General features: G+C 41.0%; 2 protein-coding genes across 4 annotated transcripts in view; both read right to left on the reverse strand.

Annotated features, from left to right (window-relative positions):
- Positions 1–8,362, reverse strand: part of LOC129171841 (tensin-3-like) — a 39,327-nt gene extending 30,965 nt beyond the window's left edge. For both annotated transcript variants that reach the window (XM_054760884.1, XM_054760874.1), the window contains exon 1: positions 8,048–8,362. In XM_054760884.1, the coding sequence (XP_054616859.1) occupies positions 8,048–8,062 (15 nt within the window). In that variant the 5' untranslated portion in view covers positions 8,063–8,362. The remainder of the gene's footprint in view (positions 1–8,047) is intronic.
- A 934-nt stretch (positions 8,363–9,296) lies between these two features.
- Positions 9,297–26,157, reverse strand: LOC129171839 (desmoplakin-A-like). Of its 2 annotated transcripts, none has more exons than XM_054760847.1 (24): positions 25,782–26,157; positions 24,623–24,707; positions 24,289–24,407; positions 24,053–24,197; positions 21,483–21,608; positions 21,330–21,389; positions 21,075–21,242; positions 20,879–20,983; positions 20,229–20,324; positions 20,021–20,146; positions 19,669–19,827; positions 19,415–19,569; positions 18,657–18,783; positions 18,396–18,582; positions 18,117–18,307; positions 17,838–18,019; positions 17,589–17,727; positions 17,256–17,449; positions 16,995–17,157; positions 16,827–16,910; positions 16,636–16,743; positions 15,431–15,529; positions 13,545–15,359; positions 9,297–12,954 (listed from the first exon to the last, which is right to left on the reverse strand). In XM_054760847.1, exons 1-24 carry the CDS (start codon positions 26,039–26,041, stop codon positions 9,745–9,747), a joined length of 8,103 nt encoding a protein of 2,700 aa, XP_054616822.1. In that variant the 5' UTR covers positions 26,042–26,157; the 3' UTR covers positions 9,297–9,744. The 2 variants fall into 2 exon arrangements, with proteins under 2 accessions (XP_054616822.1, XP_054616833.1); XM_054760858.1 differs by having other exon boundaries at positions 14,862–15,359; positions 25,782–26,156.
- Positions 26,158–26,858: the final 701 nt, after the last annotated feature.

A 26,858-nucleotide genomic window follows, 5' to 3' on the forward strand; every position in this document is an offset into this window, starting at 1 on the left:
ATGTGTCTGAAGAGGTCATCACTCGGGGAAACAGAGCTGGGTGTTTGGTGTGTGTGCGTCTGTGTGGAAGCCTGGCCGAGAGGTCCTTAGGGATTGTTAGAACTAATGGTGGGGTTAGTCTTTTTCCCTTGAGATTCCCATGAAAAAAAAACTGTTGACTAATGGGAAATTAATGAACAGGTTGGCCAGTACTTAGTATCCGCGTGTCTCCAGGGCAGGGATGAGAAATGGGAGCTTTGTACTGTTTTGGATGTGTCAAAGTGCTTTGCTAACTAGAGATTAGATTGGAATCTAACCAACACTTAACCTCTGTGTGACCCAGTGTTGTGAAAGTCTTAAGTTTATTTGGTGTGCCAAAAGTAGAAAAAATGCTTCACATAGGAGTAAATATTGCACGCTACATAACTTAGAAAGGTAGAAAGGTGAGAACAGATATAACTACACAATCCTAAGGAAATTGTGCACATTACGTATTCATTGTCTTCTAAGAAATTGGGTGGGGGGTAAAAACATTTATTTTGATCAGTCCACAAAATTAAATGTGTTCCACACTGCACAAGTTTATATAAATCTACAAGTAGTTTTTATGTGACTGTCATTCATTTATTAACTTTGGGGGAAATTGACAATTAATCCATTATTTTCGATTGCTATCATTCTTAATGTGATGGGAGAATCTGAATGTTCAGAACTCCTCTCATGCAAGTGCCATACTGAGCAGAATAATGCTGCCCGAAAGAGTTGGGCTGTCGCATGGATGTAGCTCAACTTCCCAAAGCAGTCAAGTCAAGTTGTGATATTGTCATGTTTAAACTAGCTAAGACATACATTTGGCATACGATAAAGATTTTAATTCAATTGCCCTATTGCATGTTGAGGATGCAACCTTCAGAAAAAAATTGAGAGAAAATTGAGAGCGACAAGCTGCAACAGACTGCAACGTGTCAGTGTAATGTATCGCGTTGTAGCAAGTGTGGCTAAATTATGACCTTCCATAGAGCTGCTTCTATAAGTTACTCCTTGACTCCATTGCGGGAAATCGACTACATTTCTTACGAGTATCATTATCACTGGAAGACGAGGAATAGCCAAACATGTGACACACCAAGGAAGAGCGTGGAGGAGGAGGAGACAAAGAACCATGCTTACTGCTAAGCTTGCTTGGATGTAAAGTAGCGAAACAACAGAATAATACGTGCTTAGTACAGGGGTGTCCAAATTTTTCTCGACGAGGGCCGTACACAATAAAATCAAAGGATACGGGGGCCACTTTGATATTTTTACATTTTGTAAACCAACCCATGTAGATATACAAGTACTAGCAAGTTATATGGAAAAATCAGCCTGCCTGGTGACAATGCGAATACTTACTTTTTCTCCACTGCTCGTTTTTTCATTTTTGCTGTTGTTTTTCAATTTTACAAATTTCAACTGTCTTACTGTAGCTTTTTTCAGAACACTGTGACTCTAGTCCCATAATATTTAGACTTTATTCTCATAATATCACAACTTTTTCACAACAAAATTTTCAAAAAACTTGCAACTTTAGTCTTTGTTTTGTTACTAATATTGTGAAAATTATTTAGAAAGTATTTTTTCTCATAGTATTACGACATTATGATTGTCACAATGTTACACTTTTTCGTATTAATATTATGACTTTATTATAGTAGTTATACTTTATTCTCATAAAATTACAATTTTTTTCATTTTTTTCTTGTTTTTGTTTGTTTTCTTGTATAGTTGCGTTTAACACATGCTGAAGGTCAATTAAAAAAATCACCCATGGCCCGCAAATGGCCCGCGGGCTACACTTTGGACACCTCTGATTTGGTACGCTTTAACAGAAGTCTAGTTGAAGCAGTTGGTTACAGCGGAGGGTAACCAGCTATGAACAGGAAATTAGCAAGCAGTTTAATAAGAGTCTAGAGAGAGAATAATAAACAGCTAAAAACAACTACACAGAGCAACTACACTGTAAGCACACACGTCCGAAAACTAGAAATGATGCAATACTGTATGTTACAGCATATGTCAGCTCTGTAAACTGTAACCTGTTTTGAAAGGATTCTATCGTAATTTATATGCCAAAAAATATATTGTGGTACAGTCTTTCCTCGCCACATCACGGTTCGGATTTGTAGGATTCACTCCATTACGTTTTTTCAAAAATATAATAATTAATAAATCATGCTGTTTTGGGCTATTATTAGTAGGGCTGTCAAAAATAGCGCATTAATGGCGGTAACTAATTTATTTAATTAATTAAGCTAATTTTTTTAGCGTAATCAACGCATGCTCATCATGTCAAGCCACACCTCTCTGTTATGACAGCAGACATTGGCACAATAGTGTCACGCAATCACACAGAGCCTGCCGCTCTTTTATAAAGTTATTCTGACCTGAACACATCAACAGCAGTGCAATTCCAACACCACATATGTATCTCCAACTCACAAACACGTCTCTAGTCTGTTTGTCATTGGAACCACACTTCCTCCCTGTGACTAGACGACCACAAGGTGCTTTCAGGGACACTCCAAACATCACAACAACGTCTTTATTATGCATGTATGAGCGGTAATAATTAACAGAAAAACAAAGTAAAACAGTAAATGGATATTCTTATCACTCACTACCATGTGAGCACAATTTGCTGCATTTAAGTATGCTTGGAAATCCCAGAAAATACATCTAGACTCAAAACACGTGACTTAAATTGTGTGATGTCTTTCAGCACAACCCCTCACTGCTCTTAATAGCACTGTTAAAGTGTGATTCAAATGTTCTGCTGCTATTAAAGAGACCCGTGTTAGGCAAATGCATTTTGTGTGGTATCTTTTAGCTTGATTTAAATTTGCAGTTCATTTGAAGCTGCCAATACATACAAATACTGTATAATCATTCCGTTCCTAAAATTCAGTAAAAATGGGCATACTTCAGACATAGTTGCAAATGGTGATTAATCATGATTAATTTGAAAACTGTGATTAATTTGATTACATTTTCAAACATTTGACAGCCCTAATTGTTAGTCAAATAAATATGTTTCTTTAAGCAAATATTATTATTTTTTGTCTAAATTAAGCATTTTCAAGCACAAAAATGGCTAAATGGACTAACTACAAAAACAAGGCATTCAGAAGACACAAGGATGCGATAACATGTAGTACTCTAGGCTGGTCACTAGGTGTTACTATAATGTTTGGTGACACAGCAGCACTAGACTTGATCACCGGAACAACAGACTTTTATGGTAGGTTTGAATTATCTCACAACAGGCACAATAATCCCTAATAAAAACACGGGCCACTGTTGCAGCCGTAACACACACCAAGCTAAAACTCAACTCCGAACTCCAACGTCACTTCCCATGCGTCCTGCTACTCAGTTCCCTAAGGGAACACATTCATACCAACTCACACAAGCACGAGTATTATTTATGTCTTAAATGGCTTCTTTACTCTTTATATATCTACTATAATGGGTGATACAAGTGTAAAGGTGACTATAGTGTTAGTGTTAGTGTTAGCTCATGTCTATAGGTCTCCAATAATGATTAAAAAAAACTATTTAAAAGGTCGTCAACTGGTTTTCTATGCTCTAACTACAAAAATATTCTATTAATAAATAAGGAATCCTACTTCGCAGAAATTCACTTACCACGGTCAAGTCTGGAACCAATTAACCGTGATAAATGTGGGTTACTCTACTGCGTATCAACTGGCGGCCTATTTACTAATTTCACACCATTCTGTTATGTGTCTCTAAGCCCCATCTTTATCCAAGACCCTTTCTCCCATTCATCACTGGAACTGAGGTGAATGACTTGCCCCGGCACGCACTAAAAGATAATTGCTCTTTAATTTGCTCCGAATGCTTTTGTTCCAGTATGAGCCACAACATTAACTCACAAAGGCAGAAAAAGCAGTGTGCCAAGGAGCTCAAAATCCCATGGCCACCCATGGCACTGTGAGAGTTAGGATGGTGGCTAGGCAGATTTTCTCGCAACACCACCAAAAAACTAGTGATCAGGTCTGCTGTGAACAAGCTGTGACAGATTTATTAAGGTCATGATGTTTGGGGGATTAGGGTGTGTCTGGCTCCCTTTGCCCTGCAGCTCTTACCCCTGCAAGTAAGAGTTTGACTAGGCTGCACAAGATGGCCCCAAAAAAGTTATCTTTGTGGGTAAAATCTCCAGGAATTGAAGTATATAAAGGTTTTAGGGAAGGCTTACCTCTGTTAGAGAAGCCACACCCTTCACCTAACCACCACTTTATTATGGAATATTCCTTACAAGCAGCTACAACGTGAGATAAAAGTTCCAATTCCAAATGTTCTGAGATAAGGTGTAAATCATGGCCTAATCATGTGGACATTGGTCTTGTGGTTGTTTTTATATTTGGAGTTCATTGTGGTGACAAGAGTTGGCAAAAACCTTGCATACTTGTCAAGGAAAGGTTATCCACAGTATTGGGTTGAGCCACAGGGATGTTTGTTTGTGTCTGATTCTGCCGGTTGCTACATGTCGACAGGCTCCCGGGCTGTAATTTCCATCAGTGATGTCATCATCATCGCGTAGATTGCTTTTGCATATTTGTGAAAATGACTCATGGAGACAAGAAAAACAAGCTTAAGGAGGCAGGAAATATTTGTTTTACATAATGTATGTCATTAATTGCAGACAAAATCCACCAAATGCTATACATCATGGGTGTCCAAAATGTGTCCAGGGGTCATTTGTAGAGAGTGCTGTTTTTGGCAACCATTTTATTTTTAGTCTTAGTCATTTGGAAGAAACTGCTTCTTGTTGTAGTCACATTTTAGTCAGTTCTATATGTGATAGTTTTAGTCCAGTTTTAGTCTAGTTTTAGTCGATGAAAACTAAAAATGTTTCAGTCTAGTTTTAGTCATTTCAGTTTCAGTAAAAAAAAATAAAATAAAATAAAAACATAAGTTGTGTCTAATGACTGGAAATTGGATGAGGAAAAAAACAGAACAATTACTCTTTCTCTGTATACAAAGTATAACTCCTGTAAAGGTCTACAAGGGGATACAACACCAAATGTAGGTATAGCATATCTTAAAAAACATAATATACACATGCGTGTCTGTATGTATTATATATTATGGGTGTCACGAGATATATAGATACATGGATGGATGGATGGATGCATGGATGGATAGATAGATATATTCATGTTTTAACATTACACTTGCTGTCCGCTCAAAAATCCCTGCATGTTCAATATCAGGGGTTGCCAACCTTTTTGAAAACAAGAGCTACTTCTTGGGTACTGATTAATGAAAAGGGAGACCAGTTTGATACACACTTCTGAAATAGTCAGTTTGCTCAGGGTACCTTTAAATATATGTTATTATTAATATCCACAAATCAGTGCGTTGTTTCCCACCAAAAGTGCTCCCATTGCCCACATCACCGGCCACCGGCGTGTTGAGAAGGAAGTGCGCTGCATGCTAAGCTAGGATGCATTGCTACATTTTAGTTTTTGACTGAAAGATTACATACACAATAGGAAGAAATGTCATGCATTTTAAACGTTGGATAGACCACCCACTAACATTTTCGTCCAGTCTCGTCTCATCAACGAAAACTCACTCACTACTTGTCACGTTTTAGTCATCAAAGAGAGCTGTTTAGCTGTCACCGTCTTGTTTTCGTCATGAAAAAAGCTTTGTTGATGATATAATTGTGTTATCGTCATCGTTGACGGAGACAACACTGTTTGCAGCTGGTGGCTGATTATTTTAATCCGCCCTCTACACATTTTTAGAATGCAATTAAACATGAAACCTAACAAAAACGGAAAAAAGAGCAGTCATTTTACAAGAATAAAGTAGAAATATTATAATAAAGTTATAATATTAACATAAAAAATTGTAACTTATGACAAAAACAAATGTAGGAGCATAACATCGTAATAGCAGAAAAAGTAAAATGGCGAAAAAGTAATAATACACTTTGTCACCTATATCACAAAACTGACATTTAGTAAGCTGTTTTTTCTTTAAATACACATGACTTGCTAGCTTATCTACTTGTACATGGGTTGGTTTAGACAATTTTAAACATCAAAGTGGACCCAGCATCCTTTGATATTGCCGTATGCGGCCCTCGCTGGGAAAAGTTTGGACACACCTCCTATAGTCGTGAAAAAATTAGGACAACCCATGGGGTCATGTGACATATGTGGCACCTCCTAAAGGTTGTGCTCAACATTCTCTGGAACATGCTAGCACATATGTAATACGGATATCTTCAAAGTTTTATATCATGACACAAATGGTCAATGACCAAGTACAAGTAGTTGCAAAGTCCCGCCCATGCCCCTGCAGAATCAACCTCAACCCCCAAACACCTCATTCAGACTACAGACGACCATATTTGACTCTCTACGTCGGTCATATTGTGACAACACACAATGGTCATTTTAACACATTTACCCCCACTGCAGACTGTCGGTCTTAGGACCATAAGGGTAGCTTGAATCCAAAACAAAATCCCCAAAATAACACAGGAAGTCTGGATGCCTCCACTAAATTTAGGCTGCATTTTCTCTTATCCGCTTCATGTCTTTGTGCTATGAGCACTTCTTGATCCCCTGGCTTTAGACTCCTGCTGGTACTGGAGTTCAAATCTAATAGCCGCCTAAATAACTGCGATACCACCTTCACTTATCCCACATATTTAAACTTGGAAGGCGTCTATGCCTCACACTGCAGCAAAACATATCCAAAGTGACATAATGGGAGAGGGACAAGGCCAGAATCCCGTCCTGCCTTTTCCTGCCGTGTCCTCAAGCTCGTACTGCGGCTGTGACACCCATTTGCAGCAGGCTGGAGAACTGAAATAAACAAAGCCATAAAAACTAAAGCAGAAAAAGCCACAAATTGGGTAACTTGGTATTTTGGGCAAGTTTATATGGTAACGCTGGAAAGCTAACATGTAGTTGTCACATTTTTTTATGAACGGGGCAGAAAAAAATTAACATAGGCCTCTCTCTGTGCAGCTTTAAGGCTCCAAAAGTACTCCCTAATTATCGTTCCCTATCCCAAGGTCATGTTGGAATGTGTCCCAAAATGGATTACGTTCCCACTCTCACTCCATGTTCATTCCAAAGCATTTCATAGTGCTTCAGTTCCTCAAAGGTCCCTTCCTCTTTTACTTTAATGGCTTACACATGTCAGCCAAGTGGCACACAAAATCAGGATTGTACATTTGTGCCGTTAAATTGCTGCTTGCTATATGCACAATTCTTGGCCTCCAGGGACATACATTGTTCAAAATCCTCCGACTTCAAAAATAGAAGCAGCAACAAAAGCCATAATTGCCAGTTCAAAATTATTTCTCCTGTCTGGCTTGGTCTGTAATTAAGGCAAATCTTGAAAGAGATCAGCTTGCTTTGGGAATGACCTGCCGCTGAAAAGAATGACGAATATGGAGGCTTGTGTCTCATTTTAACTAGTGATGTACTGTACTTAGGGTGCAGAGGACTGGAAGTTGTCTTGTACATGTCATCAAAATGATGACCACCCTCAGGGGGGCTTGAAAACGCAGCAGCTGTGTGCTCCATGAAAATTCACCAGTAGATCAAACATTCGACAAAAGTACCAAAAAAAGAGAGCCTTGTTTCTTTTTGGCGCTCCCGGCTACAGTCTTCCACAATAATGGCAGCATATGTTTCACATTATGACCTGCGCCATTGAAGCAAGTAGATGAGAGTGAGTCATAGAACGTTCAATAACCAGAATAAAAAAGGCTTTCACATCACTTTGAATGACTCCCTTCTCTGTCCACTGCTGAAAGCACACATCTCCATGCACACACCTTAGTGGGACACTGCCAAGGTAAATACTGTGAGAAGTAGCCTGTTTTGCTATTACAAACCCGATGAAATGACAAAAAATACTCCACTGTGCACCACAGTAATCCTTCCGTTAGCTTGTTGTGAGCAGGCAGAGGTTACAAATCCTCCCTGTTGGTAATGATTGACAGTGTGGAAAAAGGAGAAAAGTTCAGCCTTACCTTTGCAGACAGCATGGAAGCTACTTTGGAGTCTTGCTTTGCCCTTCTTTTGTCAGTCAAGAGGTGCAGAAAGAGAGAAAGAGTTGGACGGAGGTTAAAGAGCCCTCAGCCCGTCATTTAGCTCACTCATCAGAGCCCCTCTTTGCACAATCAGAGGCTCAAGTTGTACCCCAAACACTTCTTGCTCTTCTTTTTTAAAATCCTAAACCACACAGAACGCAGTGGTGCACAGAACCACCACTTCGACACACTTCCTCCACAAGCCGAAGCTGCGCGCTGCAGCCGCCACAAGTCCAGGCATGGAATAGTCCTCCCACTGCACTACAGGGCCGTCTCCCACCGGTTACCTCCCCCCCGCACTTTACCCCCCCAGCCTCCTTCTCTCGCCATTTGTTCACACGCACACGTCCTCCAGACAGCCCCCACAAGACCTCTCCCCAAAGGGAAGACCGCAATACATATGAATTAATATGAATGATCGTGCGCCTTCGTCACAGTCCTGCAACATTGTATTCAATTCTACAATGTTGGCCTGTATTATTTATTAATTTATAATGTTATTAGCCTTGTAAATGTAATCTTGGATTCTTTAAATATTCATATTGCCAACGCAACGCATACTTGCTTTGTCTGGGTTAATGTACTCTTAATCATAATAATTATTATTGTTGTTATTATTGGCATTATTCTTATTTGAAGTTTTTAATCTTTTTTCAAAGTGATAATTTGTTGCCGTTATCAGTTTGTGCCTTCCTGTATGCAAATAATACTGTAATACTTGAAGTAACTCCAAATAAACTATTTATATTGTATGATCGTTTAAATTATTCAATATTATTTTAAATACACACATGTATTTTTAAAACAGTTTTTAAATATGTACATTTTTTAAACTGACCTACTACCTGATGGATTGAGTCTGGTCGAATTGACTGGTTTGTTTTCTTATATTCTAATAATTAATTATATTCTAATGTTTTCTTATATTCTAAATAATTAGTCAAGTTGTCACATTAATATTTGCTAATTTAGAATTTTTTGATTGAATTTCTCAATTATTATTATTAGCATTTTAGCAAGTTTTTCTACAGCTAATTTTTATTCTATGTAATGTGCATTCATTGGGAAAAATTGGCCACAGTTCTAAACCTGGGGATTAGCGCCACCCAGCGGTACCAATTGATACTGCTGTCCTGTACCTTGCATTCCCGTATCACCGCTGTCCAGTAAATGAATACAAGAATCCAAATAGTAACAAAGTGTTTATTTTTCAATCAATTTTGAGAAACATTTAATGGCAGGGTTTTTACTTTGTTTTAAGGTGATCAGTACTTTTACATCAAAACATAGCATGTATCTCTTTTGCTGAGCCATCAAGATTCAAGCTACAACAAACTGTTATCAAAAACTTGAAAAAGAATGTGAACAAGCACTCTTTAAAAAAGCCACATATTAAAATTAAAATGAGCTTTTACAAGTATATTCATTTCTGCAAGTGTGTCAAGTAGACTAAGCATAAGTTTCATTGAAAAAAACAGATCAAAGCACTCATTTGAATACGAAATCGCATTCATTTCTAAAACATCCCAAATTTCATATATGCCAGATAAACCTTTTTTTTTTTTTTAAAATGTGAAACTGTAAAGTTGTTAATGAAAAGCTAGAACTATTACTGACAAGTCTAGAAGTTGTGCGCATTAAGATTGAAAGTCGGCACTATAGGTGGCACTGCTGGATGAGAAGCTATAGTTGTATGTGGATGAATAATCCACACTGCCTCTTCTGGATCCACTTCTGGAACCAGCCCTGGATCCAGACTTAGATCCTGGGTTGGAGACATTGTAAGGGCTGCTGATTCCCTTTGAGGATACCGAGGAGGCCTGAAGCATCTTCATACCGTTGCTCTCTTCCACCATGCAGCTATCCATGGCTTCCTTGTAGGATATTTTCAGTTTGGTCTTGGGGCAGGTCAGATTCTTCTGGTAGCCGCGTGTATTCTGAAGCTTCTGGGCGCCAAGGCCATCTAGCCAACCTTTGCGGATGGCCTCTTCAATGGTAATGCGTTGTCCAGTGCAAGGCTCTATCAGGCCTCCTGTCAAGTACTGGAACTCCAGAAACCTCTGTCCAGCCTCATAAGGTAGCCACGTCTCCTTCACTGCCTCTGCGGCCGACATCTTTCTCTTCGTCTTCACATCCTCAAAACCAGCATAGGCCTTCTGTGCAGCTTTCAGCTTATTAGCCATGGCTTCATCAAGAACGCATTGATGGACAGCGTCCTGCAGGGTTAGTCTCTCACCAGTAGCAGGGTTGATGATTCCTCCAGTGCATGCCTGAGCCTCCAGGAGTCTCTGTGCTGTAAGGTTATCGACTATTCCTCTTCTAACTGCTTCTGGAATGGTTATCTTCTCCAAAGTTTCTGTGTCAAATATGGCTGCCACCGGGCTCTGGTCATCAAACATCTCAGGGGGAGAGACTGTAATGGAAATACTGCTGAAGCGTTTGCGAACTGTTGGAGAAGATGGCGAAGCCTGGATGGGACTGCTGCAGGTCACCATGTCGTCGACTTTGCTGGCTGTGATTGTCATCTCGCTGCTGCTGCTTTTGCTGGTAATGTGGTCAGCAAACTGCGTCAAGGTTAGTGTTCCAGACCGATACTGATCCAGGGTATTCTGGTCAATGATACCATGTTCCAGACAGTCCTGAATGTCATACTGGATCCCTGTTTTCCTGTCCACAATCACCAAGCGTGTAGAGCCATCTGACCCTTTGATAGTGATCTCCTCCCACTCACACTCCTGTTCCGACAAGTCTAGGAAAGTGTCATAGTCGATTAGCTCCTTGTGATAAGCTTCCCTCACTGACATCTCCAGACCGGTGTCTGGGTCAACAATTACAACCCGCCTCTTGCGGAGGACATTGCTACGGCTTTCTTGTGACTGGGGTTTGCTCTTATCTTTTAGAGGCAAAAGTATTAGGCCGGTCTTGGAATCAGTCATGCACCTCTGCTTCAGTTGAAGATAGGTCAGGTTCTCCTTGGTGTTAGGGTCAAAGAAGCCTTTTGTGTCATCGCCTTCATAGGTGAGGATCTCATTCATCTCCTTATCAAAATATCCTCTTTTATAAGCAACAGAGACATCAATACGGTGACTTTCTTTGGGGTCAATAATGCCACCACTGGCAATTTGGGCCTCAAGTAGACGGATTCCATGGCCTTTCTCAATGAGATCTTTCTCAATGGCTTGGAAAAGGGAGATTGTCTTGCCTGTGTTTGGGTCTTTATATCCAGTGACTGCCTTTTCTGCAGATAGCAACTTATTCTTAAATTCTTTTCCTACCAGGCCTCTCCTTGCAGCCTCCTCTACTGTCAAAAAGACATTGTTGACTGGGTCCACAATGAATCCTGATGCAGCCTGGGCTTCAAGAAGCTCCAATGTGGTTCCCCTCATCAGCAAACCTTCCGTCATTGCCTGATAAAATGGCCATATTCTGTCATTGGCCTCATCGTAAATACCTGCAATACACGTAGATCCGTAGAGGTAAGACCTCAGCTTCTCCTCAATATCTCTACTAGTGAGCTGTCCCTGTCTAAGCTTATGCAAATCAGTTTCATCAAGCAATTCAGCATCAACAAGCTCTGTTAAAGAGACTTGCCCACGCAGACCCTTTACTGTCATGGGTTTCTCCGGGCCATGCAGCAGAAGCAAACCAGAGACAGGCTCCACTGTACACTTCCTTCTAAGGTCACCATAACTTATATTTTCTCCTGTTGCTGGATCTAGGTAGCAGGCAGGTTTCCGGTTCAAAGCCCTATAGAGGTCCTCATCAATAAGATTGCGATCCAAAGCCAGATCTTTTGGCAGGAACACACTCAAAACAGGATCCAATATACCGCCAACAGACTCCTGAGCCTGCAACAAACGGAGCGTTGTCTCCTTGTCAACGCGGCCTTGTTTGCAAGCCTGGCCCACAGATAACACTTTGCCCGTGTAAGGATCTTTGAAACCAATGCTCGCTGCTTCAGCTTTTACCAAGGCATCTCTGTCTTCTGTGTCCACAATCCCTCTGGAGCAAGCGGTGTCCACGGGCATCTTGTCATTAAACGCTGGGTCTGCTATGTAGCCTGTTGCTGCCTGAGCCTCCAGGAGCATGAGTGCACTCTCTGGGCTGAGGAGGTTTTTGCTTTTGGCTTCGGTGAATGGCATTTTCCCTTGAGAGCCTGTCATCATGCCGGCAATAACGCCTGTACCCTTTAGGTTAACCTGGATGTCGACAGCTACCTCGTCCACGGTCTTCTTCCCCTGCAGCAACAGCTCTAGAGTTGCTTTACTGATAATACCACAGTCACAGAGTTGGTGGGCTGTGACTTTGCGCCGCACCCCGTCGAATACAAGCTTAGAGGGGTCGATTGTCTCCATCTTCACATCCGTCTGTGTCTGTCTACTTAACGTGCTCGGTCTCCTCTGCAACCTCTCTATCTCCCTCTGCAGTGCATCTCTCTTGAGAGCTAGCTCTGTTGCCTCTTTCTCAGAGGTCAACAGCCTGCTCTTGTAGCGTTCCTCAACACTTCGCAGCTCTCTCATCAACCTGTCAATTTCCTTCTTTAAACCTAACCTATCCTGATCAGTCTTGGCCCTGTCTGACTCCCACTGCCTGAGCTGGGTCTCCTTCAGCTCATATTGGCTCTTCAGAAGTGTGAAATCCTTGAGAACGCTGTTTTTCTCATCAACCAAGCGCTGTTTGTTGCGGAGCTCCATCTCCAGTGAGTGCTTTATACGGGAGAGCTCCTCCTCAAGGTGCTTCTGGCGGTGTTTGTCCTGGTCCAGCAGTTTAAGCTTGGAAAGCAAGTCGTCCCTCTCCAGCAGTAGCTCACTGTATTTGCTTTGGGATGCATGCACCATGATGGATGTCTGTGGAGAATTGAGAAAGCACACAAATCATGTAAATACTGTATGCAAATGGGTCATATGTCAAGGTTATAATTAAAGTGGACCCTTTGAACTTGACCATATAAGAACACGGATTCAGCCAGAAAATGAAAATGAACTACAGTATGTTTTAGTAGTAACAATTACTTGTACAACAACGTCTTTTTACACTTAAAATGTTGCCTAAGAACAATAACTGTACAGTATTTAAATGGTGGCAGAAGTTTAATTAATTCAATTTCCATTATACACTGTTGGGAAAAAACAATTACAAATCTGAACAAATCCAACATCGAACAACCTCCTGGAATTAACGATAGTGAAGTTCAGAGGGTCCTGTAATTATAGTATCATATGTACATGACAAGTTAGTAACAGAGGTGCAGTTCAAAGCACATGCCGATCCGAGGAGTAACTTTGTCAAGAAAGTGAATTTTTTGCAATACTTTAGTTTGTTACATAACTGGGCTGCTTTGAAATTGAGTTGAATCTTAAGACCTCTAAACGACTCATGCAAAAGAAGACCCAATGTAGCATTAGTGGAAGTAAGCAGAGGCGATCCTTAAAAATACCTCATAGGACTGCTTTTGGAATTTGTCTATTTCCACATTAAGCTTTTCTCTCTCCCTGGTCAGGTCGTTGATGAGAGACTGGAGCTCCGCTGTCCTCTTGTTGCTATTCTGAAGCTGGACATGCAAGGCTGCGATTTGAGAGGCATTTTCCCCATCAACGGCATCTCTTCTAAGCAGAAGGTCATCTCTCTCCTGCTTTAGGGTCCTCAGCTCCTCCTCCAACCTCAACCTCTCCTTTGTCAGATTCTGCGTCAGAGTCTTGAGATGTTCTATTTCAATGGTGCATTCATTAAGATGGCGACTTTTATCCTCAATGGTTCTGTACAGACCTTCATTGCGCTGATTGAGATCGATAATCTGGATTTGATCCTGCTGGAGTTTCTGTTTCACTGACTTCAACTCTACTGTCACGGCTGTAAGCTCATCTTTGGTGAGTTTATGCTCCCTCAGGCTCTTGTCTAGAGCCTCCTGAAGGCCTCTGAGATCCTTCTCATACTTCCTTCCAGAGTTTGAAGCCTCCACCTGAATGGATTTCAGGCTAGTAATGGTGGTAGTGTGTTCTCTGCAGGTTTGTGTCATCCTCTCGAGCTCAGACTCCAGTCTCTTTCTGCGAGTGAACTCTTCTTGGCTCGCCTTTTTCTGCTTCTCGGCCTCAGCTGCCATTGCATCCAGAGAGCACTGAAGTTCACGAATACGGCTCTGAAGCCTCACAGAACTCTGCTCAACCTTGTTTTTCTCACTCGTCTGCTTCTCCAGCTCCACTCTGGTGATGCGGATCTCCTGCTCAGACACTTTAAGCTTGTTAATGGTCTCCAGAAAGGAGGCGTTCTTTGACTTTAGATCTGCCTCAGATTGTTTCAGGTTACTGATTTGCAATTCCAGAGCCCTCCTTTTCTTCCCTTCTTCATCTAGATCACGCGTAAGCATGCTGATCTGCCTCCCTTTTTCCTGAATATTTTTGTTGGCATCCTTTAGTTTCAGCTCATCCTCTTCTCTCTGCTGTGTGAACATCCTGATTTGAATCTCCAGTTCACTCCGGATCCTTGTCTCTTGAGTCAATGACGCCTTCTGTTGGTTGGATTCTATCTCTGCTCTGTTTTTCTGCTCTTCAGCGTGAGAGATAGAGAGTTTCAGTCTCCGTAGCTCATCTTCGAGATTTCTCTTCTCGCTGGTAAGCTTTTCATACTGGCGCCTCAACTCCGCCGAGTCCTCTTCTTTCTGTTGAGAGGCTTTCAGGACAGTGGTCTTGGTGACGTGGATCTGGGTCTCGTACGTCTGCTTAAGTTGACTGATCTCCTGGGTGCACTGTGTTCTTACCTTTGAAATATCTGACTCGGCATTTCGGCGACGTGCCGCCTCCTCCTCCAGCAGTATCTTCAGCCTCTCAAGCTCACGTTCCTTGTCCTTCACGGTCTTTTCCAAGTCAATTTTCACCCAGTTAAGTTCTTCCAGTTCTTTCTGTCTACGCCGAACAGCCGCCTCATACTCTTCTTGTTGGCTCGTGTAGCGCTCCTCAGCCAGCCTTTTTTTCCTCTTTTCTTCTTCCAGTTGATACTTAATGCGGTTGAGCTGATCAGTCAACTCTTGAATTTGCAACTGTGTACTGTCGAGGCTCTCCTTGGTAGAAGTTACTTGAATGGCAGTGGTTCTCTTTATTTCCTCCATAGAAATGAGCTGGTCTTTTGACTGGCTGAGCTCCAGCTTAAGGCGGGCCAAGGCATCTTCCAGTACACTGTTTTTCTGGTTGCGATCCTGGAGGTCACCCTTGAGGCGCCTCAGTTCCTCCTCGAGCATATCAATTCTGGTGTTCCTAATCTGTGGAGAGATAACTATTTTAGATCTATTTGACCATTTATCTTTTTTATGAAATAGTAACTGAAAGCTACCTTTAGTTCTTCCATGTTCTTCAACAACTCCCCTAGAAACTTATAGTAGTCACTGGAGCGAGTCAGTAGCTCAATGTACTGTGACTGGAGGTCAGAAGCCTGATGGAAAAAAAATACAGAATTAGTGCTCCAGGAGTAATTAAATAGAATCATACGGCAATTAACCAAAACACAGGATACAGTAATCCCTCGTTCATCACAATTAATTGGTTCACAACCGTGATAAGTGAATTTTTGCAACGTTGGACTCATAGTTAGAGCATAGAAAACCTGTTTACAACCTTCTAAATACATTTTTAACATTATTAGCCCTTTAGATATGAACTAACACCCCTAGAGTCATATTTACACTTGTATTACTCAATATAGTAGACGAAATGAAAGTAAATAATCCAAATACATTACTAAGACTCGTGGTCATGTGTGTTGCAATAAATGTGTTCCGGATGTGTGGAGGACAGGAAGTGATGTCGGGGGTTCAGAGTTGAGTTTTAGCTAGGAGTGAATTAGCTCATGTTATTATTATGAGTATTATTATGTTTTTACTGTATTATTGTGCCTGTTGTGAGATACTTGCAATAAAAGCCTGTTGTTCCAGCGATACTAAACATTACAGTAACATTACTGACACTTAAAGCAGTGACCAGCATAGAATACTACATAGCATCATGTTTTTGAATGCAATCTTTGTTTAGCCATTTTTATGCTTGAAAATGGCAAAATAAGACAGTAAGGCAAAAAATATGTCAAATTTGCTAAAATATGCAAGTCGTTATATTTCTATTTGAGTTTGTTTAGCCATTTTTATGCTTGAAAATGGCAAAATAAGACAGTAAGGCAAAAAATATGTCAAATTTGCTAAAATATGCAAGTTTTTTGACTAATAATAGATTGTATTTAGCCAAGAAAACAACATTTGACAAAACACAAAACAACGCTAAATTTGAACGCGATGTGGCGAAATACGACTGATAACTGTATACCGTTATCAGGCACAAAACTAGGTATCCACTACTGCATCAAAATCACTATCAGAGTGGATAGTGAAACAACTCTCAGTATCAACTATAACCACAATCATAAACACATTGTTGAAATACTACTTTTGATCTTTGTTATCTTTCTAACGGCAGATTGTTCAGTACAGCTCTCTATTGGATCTCATTTGATTGTTTACCCAGTGACTGTATTGTGATTTTTCTTACCTCTTGTCTGACAACAGAAGCAGGTGACTGCAGCATGGTTCTCTTGATAGGAATATTCAGGAGCGTTTCCAGGCCAGAACTGTACGAAGCGAGCTGCAGCTCATAGTCCTGAAAGCACAGAGTCAGGAGGAGCAAGTCATTTATTTTGTTCATTTATTGAAAAAAAAACCCACACATGAAGGCCGACCCACCTTTATGGAAACAGCGCAGGTGTCCGCATCTTTGTGGACATCTTCCACTTTCTCCTTCTTTCCTTTAATTTCACTATGAAGCGCCTATGTAATAGTTAAATGAGATTAGTTTTCCATTTTATTTAAAAATAAATCTTCACATCGACTTTAAAATGAATGTAAACATGCCTTCTGTTGGGGAAGGTGGTCCATGACAATCTGGATGTTACTGAGCTTAACACCCTGCAGGCCGTCCTGGCGCTTCCTGGCATTGTTTATCCACTGTTCCAAGGAAGTGCTGCTCTGCTGATAATGTTTCAGCTGTTTCTCATGCTTCTCCAGATCCCACAATCTGAAAAGGAAAGAGTGGGAGGAGGAAGGATGAGGGGGTATTTTTGGTCTCATTACCAAAAAAAAAAAAAGTGTGACTATGCAGTAGGACTATCCAACCTGTTGTCAATTTGGGTTTGAATACGGCGCCAGCGGTCTGAGAGCTGAGACACTAGATCAGCGTATTTGGACAAGTTCACTTCGCACTTGTGGAAGGGCTCTGAAACTTGACCGTTCCATTGAACTGCTTTGGCCAGCTCAGACTCCATAGTAGTTAGCAGGTCCTTTTTTTGGTCCAATTCGATCTTCATTTGCTTTAATGCAGAATATAAAAACATAATATATATTGAATGAGTGAAGTTTGTATTTGTAATGTACTGTTATGAAATTACATCTCTGCGTATTATGCACTTTTAATAGAAATGAGGTGGGTTATGAAAAGTCTGTAAAAACCTTCAATGTGGTTTGATAGTTCTCAAGCTCTCGCAGGTCCAGTGAAGTGGTCTCTTTCTCTGTCAGTCGGGCCTCGTGGACTTTGACAATGTCCTCCGCCTGGAGCAGACTCTGAAGCAAGGCCTTCAGTGCTGACAATCTGTTCAGCATCACATGATGGCATCAATTTAAATGGACCTGAACTGAGTTTGTATTGTGCTACTCCGTTACTGCCTGTCAATGTATTAATTTATCCAAAACAATTAGTACCGTTGGATGTAGGCTGAGTAGAGACCTTGCAGACTTCCCAGTTTCTGGCTGATGATATCCAACTCAGAGCGGAGAAACCTGGCTTGCTCAGAGTCGGCAGGGATCCCTTCCAGTTGCTTTAGAATCCTTTCTCTTAGGTGCAGGTATTCATCGTGAATGGAATCCAGATCTTGGTGCACAGCCTGGATATCAATATTGCTTAGTAATCCAGCATAAACATCTCCAGATCGTATTTGCCTACACTGCAATATTTAAGTTGTAAAATGCTAAGTGACATACTTGCAGATTTTGAATGTGTACTAAGCACTCTTGCAGGCTGTTTTCCCTCGGGCAAATGTGAAGATGGCTAGTGAGTCCAGACTCCGCTATCTCCAGCCTCCGTCTGACCTCCTGCAGGCTGCTAAGCAGTGAGATGCTGAGGGTAGGCAATTTGGGAGGTGCAGGTTTGCTTGGCTCCTGTTTGGTTTCATCTTTATTAATGAAAGAAGGATTTGAAGAATTTCACTCTGTTTAAAAATAAGCATTAGGTCAATTATGGTTAGTTCATTAGACACTCACTGTAGCCAGTCAGCTGGATAACCAAAGTATCATAATGGTTCTGGGCTTTGTCAAAGTAACTCTGGATGGCGATCTTATCTTCTTCCCCGAAAAGGTCAGAACCTTGACTGTTGCGCAGGAACTCTTGGTAGTGGGTCTCCAGTCTTTTGATGGTACTGCGGTACTCCTCAGGACGCATCTTTGACAGCTGCCCGACAAATAAAGACACAAGTGAGGAAACAGCAAATTGTTGTTCAGTGTTGCATATGCAAGTCACGTTACCATAGAGAGTGTGAGAGAGTTGATGTAGTTGACATCTTTGAGGCAGTACTGCCACGATATTAGACTCTTGATGTTGATGTAGAGCTGATTCCATATGGCCATGATGGCTTCATAATACTGCTCATTCCTGCAAAGCAGCACATAGATCGCCATTGATTAGCGACTCAACATGCTTGAAGCATAGGAACAGAATAATTCATACAATTATGCACTGGCTGGTCTACCAATATTAAAGACCCCCAGAAAAGTTGGACCTGACAGACATGATGATCTACTTTTTATAAGCCAGTGTATCATCAAATTAATTTTGCAGATATAATTTTAATAACCACATATCTATATACCATAAGTGCTCCAATGAACATATATCTGCTAGAAGTGGAAGAGTGCTGCAGCTATGAATCCAGCAGAGGGCGTTGGCTCACAAGCCAATTCACTCAGCATTTTCCAGCAGGAAGATGCTTTGACAAGGTGTGATGTAGTGTAACTGGACGTTTTGTGTAATACTGTATCCTGTATGCTTGCTGTTGTTTCCTAATGTGTACAACAGTATTTAAAATGGGTTTAATAACTGTGAGAGGCATTGTATAGGGTTCGGAGTAACAAATATAGGCATTTTTACGACTTTTAATGGGTGTGTCCGTCCGTCTGTTCACGTTTTTTTTGGCCATTTGCAGGAAGTCTTGGTACATGGATCTTCTGTATTTGATCAAGTATACACAACGCTAAGACAAAAATTACTAAAATATCCTTCTTACTTATTGGCAAGGCCGATGCTAAGGGGGTTTGGCGGGGGTATCAGCAAACACACTGAGGGAATCAACATGTCCAGTCCTCCTGGCCCAGTCACAAGCCACTTGCTGCGCTGCGTGTTGTCTTTCAGTATGCCTTCGTTCCCTTTCAGAATGCCTTTCTGTAACACAGTGTGAAGCCTTTAGAGGACAGTCACTTGAATTGTCGTCTACTGTCTACTAAAGTACTTGTATGAGGTAAAGCATACAGCTGAACCCACCTGGTCCTGCTTGAAGTCACACAAGGCCTGGACCATGACAGGACTGTTGGTTGCTGTTGGTTCCTCGGGATTGCGGGGCTTCAGTCTCACAATAGTTTTGGACTTGTTGACCAGACTTTGGACTTGTCTCTTATTCTCCATAATTCGATCCTTTTCTTTCTAATGCACAAATGTAGTAAAAGAAAATGTGCTCAGTGCCTGTATTTTTTTCCAGTCCAACTGCATGCAAAACACTACACCTTACAAAACTGGTCAAACAAGAGAAGTAGACCTACAAACTTTAAACCAAGCTGTTTAAGCATGAAATATTGTCCCAAAGCTGCAAGGGAATTCCATATTAGCAGAACAATACCTCCAGGAGTTTCAGGAGTTCTGTCAGGTTTTCCAGTGGGGTGTTCTTGTTGCATGTGAACTTGGTACGGATGTTCTCGTGGTCCTTTTTCAGCTTGTCGTTGGTCTCATTGGCCTCCTTGAAAAACTACACAGGAGAAAAATTGACAATTTTGATGGAAGTAGAAACCATATTTGCTGCTATTCCAAAGGCAGGATAGAACACTTACTTGGCTGTAGGCTGCATTCTCCTTCAAATGAACGTGAATACACTTGGTGATCTGGAGAAGCCAGCTCCACTGGGTCTGTAAAGTGTCCATGTAGGCCTGACGACATATAAATACACATCAGTATAGCAGCACACATTCCCACAGGATTTTTGTTTTGTACAATCGCCCACTTAGGTGCGCTAAATACTAGCAAACTTACAATACCACTCTGAAATTACATAAAAACAAAATGTAATTAAATAGATTGCCTATTTAACAAATTTAATTATTAGCTTATTACCTTTGTTGAATGTTTTTGTTGAAATATTTTCCAAACTATTAAAACGAACACACAAAAATAGAAAATGATTCATTATAAACATTTTACTTTTTACACATTGTTTTACCTTGACAGGTGTTTGAGTGTCTACTGCTGCTGGGCAGAATTGGTGCCCAAGTAAAAAAAACAATTACAAATATTGCTCCACTGCCACGCACAGCAGAAAAAGGACACTGAGAATCGGCGGAAACAAGAAATTACTCAAAAAATAGAACTATGAAGTTATGGAATTACTACACGCTACCATAAACAAATACACTTTTTTCATAACAGCACCATCTGTTGGATATGACGCGCGTATTTCCCCACTGAAGATGAAAGAAAAACATACTTCAATCTTATCTGAGGCTGGATGGTTGTTACTCAGGAGTCCATCTGCTTTCACCTTGAGCTTGTTTAGCTCTTTCTCTTTCTCCTCCAGCTCTTTCATCAGTCTCTGTGCAAGAGAAGAAGAAGAAGAAGAAGAGGAAGGTAAAGGACCAAAATGAGATAGGAAACTGAGGAGTAAGACTAGAGTTCCGCCTTACAGAGTAGCTCTCTTGCTTCTTGGGAATGTACTGCTCGATGTTTTTGTCTCCCCAATCAAAGACCAGCTCCTCCTCCTCTCTCTCGTTCACCCACATGATGGCGCGGGAGATCTCCTCAAGGATGCTCTGCAGCTCACGCAGCTGACCCACGCGGTTGTGGGACATTTTCTAAGACAGGTGGACCATACATGAATGAATGTTTATTTTAAAAAAAGGACCTCTTATGATGATGCACAATAGTTTTCAAGGTTCTACCTGCAGGCTGTCCCATTCTTGTTCAAGGATGTACATGTTGGACTTCTCACCCCTCATGCTCTGATGACAGGATATATTTTATTTGTCTTTAAAACGGCTTAAAATAAATGCTTCAATGAACTTCAAACACAGATAAGACTAGCGGCTACGTACCAGATCGTCCCGGGCACGGTCTACTTCCTGGCTCCTTTGAATTGTGCTGTGGAATTTGTTGTGGCTTAGGATTTGTTTTTCGATGGTGGCCGAGTCATCCCCCCATGGAGCCGTCTCAATCATGCGCTAGAAGTGCAAGGATAGCGTTACGTTAGTATGTCACTCCATCCATTTTCTATGCCGCTTATCCTCACTATGCTGGAGCCTATCCCAGCTGACTTCGGTCAAGAGGACTGGTCACCAGCCAATTGCAGGGCACATATAGACAAATAATCATTCACTTTTACATTCATACCTATGAACAATTTAGAGTCACCAATTAACCTTATTAACATGCATGTTTTTGGAATGTGGGAGGAAACCGGACTACCTGGAGAAAACCCACAAACGCACGGGGAGAACATGCAAACTCCACACAGAGATGCCTTCACAAAGACAGAAATTCTCAGTTTACATTAGAAAAATATATTAATTAGACAATACTGTATAGGTCCATATATAAGACGGTATCTTTTTTCCCTAGAAAAAAGTTATTGTAATCCACCAGTTATTTCATAACATGACTTTTTTGTCTTTAAAAATTAGTCATCTTATATTCAGGTTAATGTGGTATTATTGTACTGTGCATCATAGTGAGATATGTTTTTATGATTTTCTGCAAATGATAACCACAATAATTAACATAGATTTGTATAGCTACAACTACTAACAACTCTCCAACAGTGAGCATCATTTCCATCATAAAGTGTAATCCATGGATTATGCAGTGATGCCTTTAAACTACAACATGCTATTCCCCTCTGTCCTGTAGGTGTCACTCTATGATCATCTAGTATCCATTTACAAGCAGGAAACTATTCCAACTATGCCCTTCTTTGTTCAGCCCTTGGCTTTTGATAAGAACAACCTCTGCCTGTCCCTGCACTTTACTCCCATTTTTTTTTTTACTCTCTCTTCTCTTTCGAGTCTTTGTTCGCACGCCACTCCCTTTTCCCATGCTTACTTGGCTAAGGCCACACATGACGGCGTCTTTCACCAGTACTACTGATGTGTCGTGATAGTAAAATGCGTTAATTTGAGTGGATCAAGTGTTAGCATTGGTAAATAGAATTTTAATGAGTATACGTAAGGGCTGAGGTTTTGTTGACAGAGAGAAGGGAAAAAGAGGCCAGGAGGGCGTTTTCCCAGAAGCATGTCAGAGCCCCGTCCCACATCTTCTGACTAAGTGGTGGAGTGTCACATTTCACACTCCTTTACTGTTCTTTTGCCTCCCCTGCATACACTTCCTTACAACTGATCTGCCTTTTTCCTTTCCTTGTCATTGTTTCACTCCTCTGCCTCTTTCTCACTGGTGGATCAGGTTTTGGCAGTGTGTCAAAATGGTTTCAGTTAACAGAAGGTCAGAAGAAGTGATAGGGTGCGCGCACACCCTCCTCCACAACTACCTCCTCCTCCTATACCCGTACAGGCTTGCGCACACAATTATTCACACAGCTTGAGCAACTTAAACACTGCTAGGTGGAAGACAGCGTTCAATAAGTCTGACGTGTTGCAGCAGCACCATGCAGAAAAAACACACGCCCAGATTATTCTGTGGTGATTTACTGCATATGATACATGACAAAAAAAAGATGTAATGTCCATGCAAGGCCGGTAATTGACGATGTCATTTTGTAAAGAAACACTTCCGTCCTCTCTGGGCTTTTTCACAATAATTGTCTGAATACTCTTGTTTGGGTTTAGCATTTGGTGGAAGTACGCAGTATGACTGACTTGGACACAGTAGCAGCATAGTCAACGTAACTAAGGTGTGTGCTACAACATCGTACAACTCATGCATGCCTACTGGAGATGGGCTTTTGACTTCCGAGATTGACTGTTACAAATGGACAATTAACTAATTGAATAATTGGTTTCACATTTTTGATATTATGGAAGACTGACTGTTCTGCACACCTGTTTCAATGCCAGTGTCACAACGAGCAGAAATAACCAGGCGGATGAGCCTTAACCTTCCACAGCCAACATTAACTATAATGTTGTTGTCCTAGACAGTAATCTTGTTGAGACTGAATTGACAGCGCCTCTGCTGGTTGCAGTCCATATTGCCTCAGTTGGTTCAAGGCAACAACATTTAACATGCATGTCTTCCATTTTCACAGACGACAACAATAGTAGCGGTCCTTTTGTCGTTTTCAAACAGAAACACGTTTTCAAATACTTCGAAACGATGATGTCATGTAAACGAACCTCCGGAATGACACCTCTTTTACTGTGTGGTAAATCAACAGCTTTACAACTGTCATTCAAGTACCACTGTTGGTGTGAGGGCGCCATCTAGTGGTACTCAGGAACATCATAGAATAACTTAAAATACAAATCTAATTATATTAGAGACAAGTACATGTTAACTAATTTTACAAATACTAATTTACTAACGTAGTATTTGCTGAAATTTAATTCTAACAAAAAATTTCTGCAGGTGTTTGCAAAACAAAATATTTTTCAGGTAGTCCTTGGTGCAAAAAGCTTGAGAACCATCAGTGTAAATGGCTCCTAAAGCATCTCACCTTCTGTTGGGAAATCCAGGCCATGGCATCATGAAAGAATTTCCCTCCTTCCATGGAGCCCAGACTGCTTTGATTCCGTCTGATGGTCATGGTTCCAATCAGTTGTTGTTGGATGCCGGCATGCATGTGCTGGAGTTGGTCTACGCTGTATAGCATTTAAATGTAAGGGACGATACGTCCATGTATTACACGTTAGGTTTGACTTTTAGTGATGATTGTCACCATCTTTGGCTTACCTTCTGAAGACGTCATTCGGTATGCGCATCTGCTGCAGGTCCATGCCGTACGCCCTCAACTGCTCCAGGTGGTCGGATGCCATGAGCATCAGCTTTTCTGCCTCCAGGGGTTGACCACCCTGACACGACAACAACAACAATGAATGCGTCTTAACTCTTTGCATTGTTATGCATCCTGCACTTTCCCTGCTACCACGGTCATCATATTGGTATGTCAACAAGTCCTTTTATCAAGCAAAGATAATGCCATTGGACTAAAAACTGACCTGCTCTCTTTATTAACTATGTGTTTGTTTCTAGCACTGGGGGTCAATGCGGATGATCGTGTACTTACACTTTGCAGGATCATCTTGGCTCTGTGCAGGTATTCATGACACTGGGCTGTCAGCTGCATGACTTTCTGCTGAATGGTCTGCACACTACGTGAGAAAGTAATAAATATTCCCATCTTGTCAGTTCATTAAAATAGCTAGGAAGGCAAGAGATAATTAAATCTTTTCATAAGGTTATATTAAAGACAGGTTGCGTTTACATGACACACTACACAATGCCATGGAAAAATTGTGTTATCTTCAGTCCGGCTATTGAAGATAAGGAATTACCTATACCAACAGAAAATACAGTAAACAATATCTGTGGTGGCTCCAGTGAGTTGTCCTCAAAATACTGTGGAAGACATGCTAGTGTAATACAGATATCCGCAAAGTCTTCTAATCCTTTGAGAAATGGTTAATAATTTATGGACACTTAGTCCCACTCATGCCCCTGCAAAGATGTTTTACTCGGCGGCCATGTTTTTCAACCAATCTTGCTAATATTTTGTGCCTGTCAGTGCCCTTAATCTTTTGTACAAAATGTGCTGATTTGTCTAAACCCGATGTTACAGTGGGTGTTTTGTAGTGTGAGAAATTTCAAATAAATCCAAGTATGGGGTTTAAAAAATAAATGTGGTGTATATTATTGATATTATTATTAAAAATAATAGCACAATAGGGGTGCATATTTTGCCAAATTGTCACAGTTTTCTAACAAGTAAATACAAACATTAATGTGAAAGGAATATGATACACCAAAGGGTGACTAATTGGTAGGCAATGCACACTTCATTTAGGCAGATGCATATTTGTTTTGAATTTAGCCTAAAGGGAAATTAAACTAAGGGTTGTCAGACAGAGATCACCGGGAATGATAAGAGTGGAATAGGAGGGAGAGGCGTATAGCAGGCATTTCCTCTATTATAATCGCAAACTGCGCGGCAGAATTAGCTGGAACCAAACTTACTTCACACATTCATCATATTTAGTCATTTTTTAAATGCTGAATTAACTATTAACAAAACATGCGCAAAATTCCAAAACGTTTGCATAACTAATACAATCACTGGTTGTGACTATAATCACCCTAAAATGATCGTGGTGTTTAAAGTTAAAATTGAAGTCTCATTTTAAAGCAACAGGTGATTCTGAAAGTAATAAAAACAGTGTCTGACTTACTTTATGACACCACCTCCACCGCCTCCCATGCTAACTTGCATTTTCTGACCGCCAGCCCCACCGCCGTGCATGGACGACCTGGAGAAGGTGGACGTGTAGGTGTAGCCGCCGTCCCCCACCTGGTATTCCCCCGTCTGGAAGCCATTCCCTCCCATGAACACATTATCGTTCCTGAAGCTAGAAGACGACAAGTCCGGGCGGGAATTACTCCGCTGGCCCATGGAGGCCAGCCTGGATGTAGAACCGCCGAACATGCTCATCTCAGTCGTGGGAGTAACCAAAGTAACCAAGTGAGTTTGGTGTCAGACCGTCCGCTGGCTCATTCACCTCTGTGCCCGTCGCCTGGTGCGCAGAGTTCGGTCTGCTGTGAATAGGCGGAAGCTGCGCGCTTTTGCGTCGCACAGAAAACCACACCTTTGACTGTGTGTGTGTGTGTTTACGAAACACTCCTGCGCTCTCTCTGCTCTTTCTGACTGGAAGAGTGAACTCCCTCACATTCTACTGAAGGAGAATTGCATGTCGGCATCCTGTTTTTATCACCCGCAACATTCGAGTTTACAACTAATGTGAACGTAATGCACATTATTCCCGATTAATAAATACGCATATGTCGCTACAAATGTCTAATACACAATATCCATATTTAATATCTTTTATTCACCAATCCCAATCTTTTGTCAAGTATTATTCATTAAAAATGGGTTGTACACAGTAAACAGCTTCACTCGTTAAAGCTATACAAAATTCTGTCTTTACTAAAAAAAAAAAAAAAGCTACGTTAATATTTGTATTATTTTAGAGTACTCATTGTACAGTTTGTATGGCAGTATAGGTTAACTATACAGTGCTATCTAAATAGTTGCCAAAACAAGTGCAAAGTGGTATGTCTTTCCTACAGTCAAGCATGAGGGTGGTATAGCCTCATGCTCTGGGAGCTGCATGAGTGAAGATGATGAAGATAATTTGACGAAAACATGACTTTCAACATGTGATAAAATAGCTGCTAAAATCTGAAGTGTGTACTCACTTTTGTGAGATACTATTAAAGATGTGATATATGGATTGTACGCAGTATTT

The sequence above is a fragment of the Dunckerocampus dactyliophorus genome, chromosome 2 (assembly GCF_027744805.1).
Source record: "Dunckerocampus dactyliophorus isolate RoL2022-P2 chromosome 2, RoL_Ddac_1.1, whole genome shotgun sequence".
NCBI classification, from domain to species: domain Eukaryota; kingdom Metazoa; phylum Chordata; class Actinopteri; order Syngnathiformes; family Syngnathidae; genus Dunckerocampus; species Dunckerocampus dactyliophorus.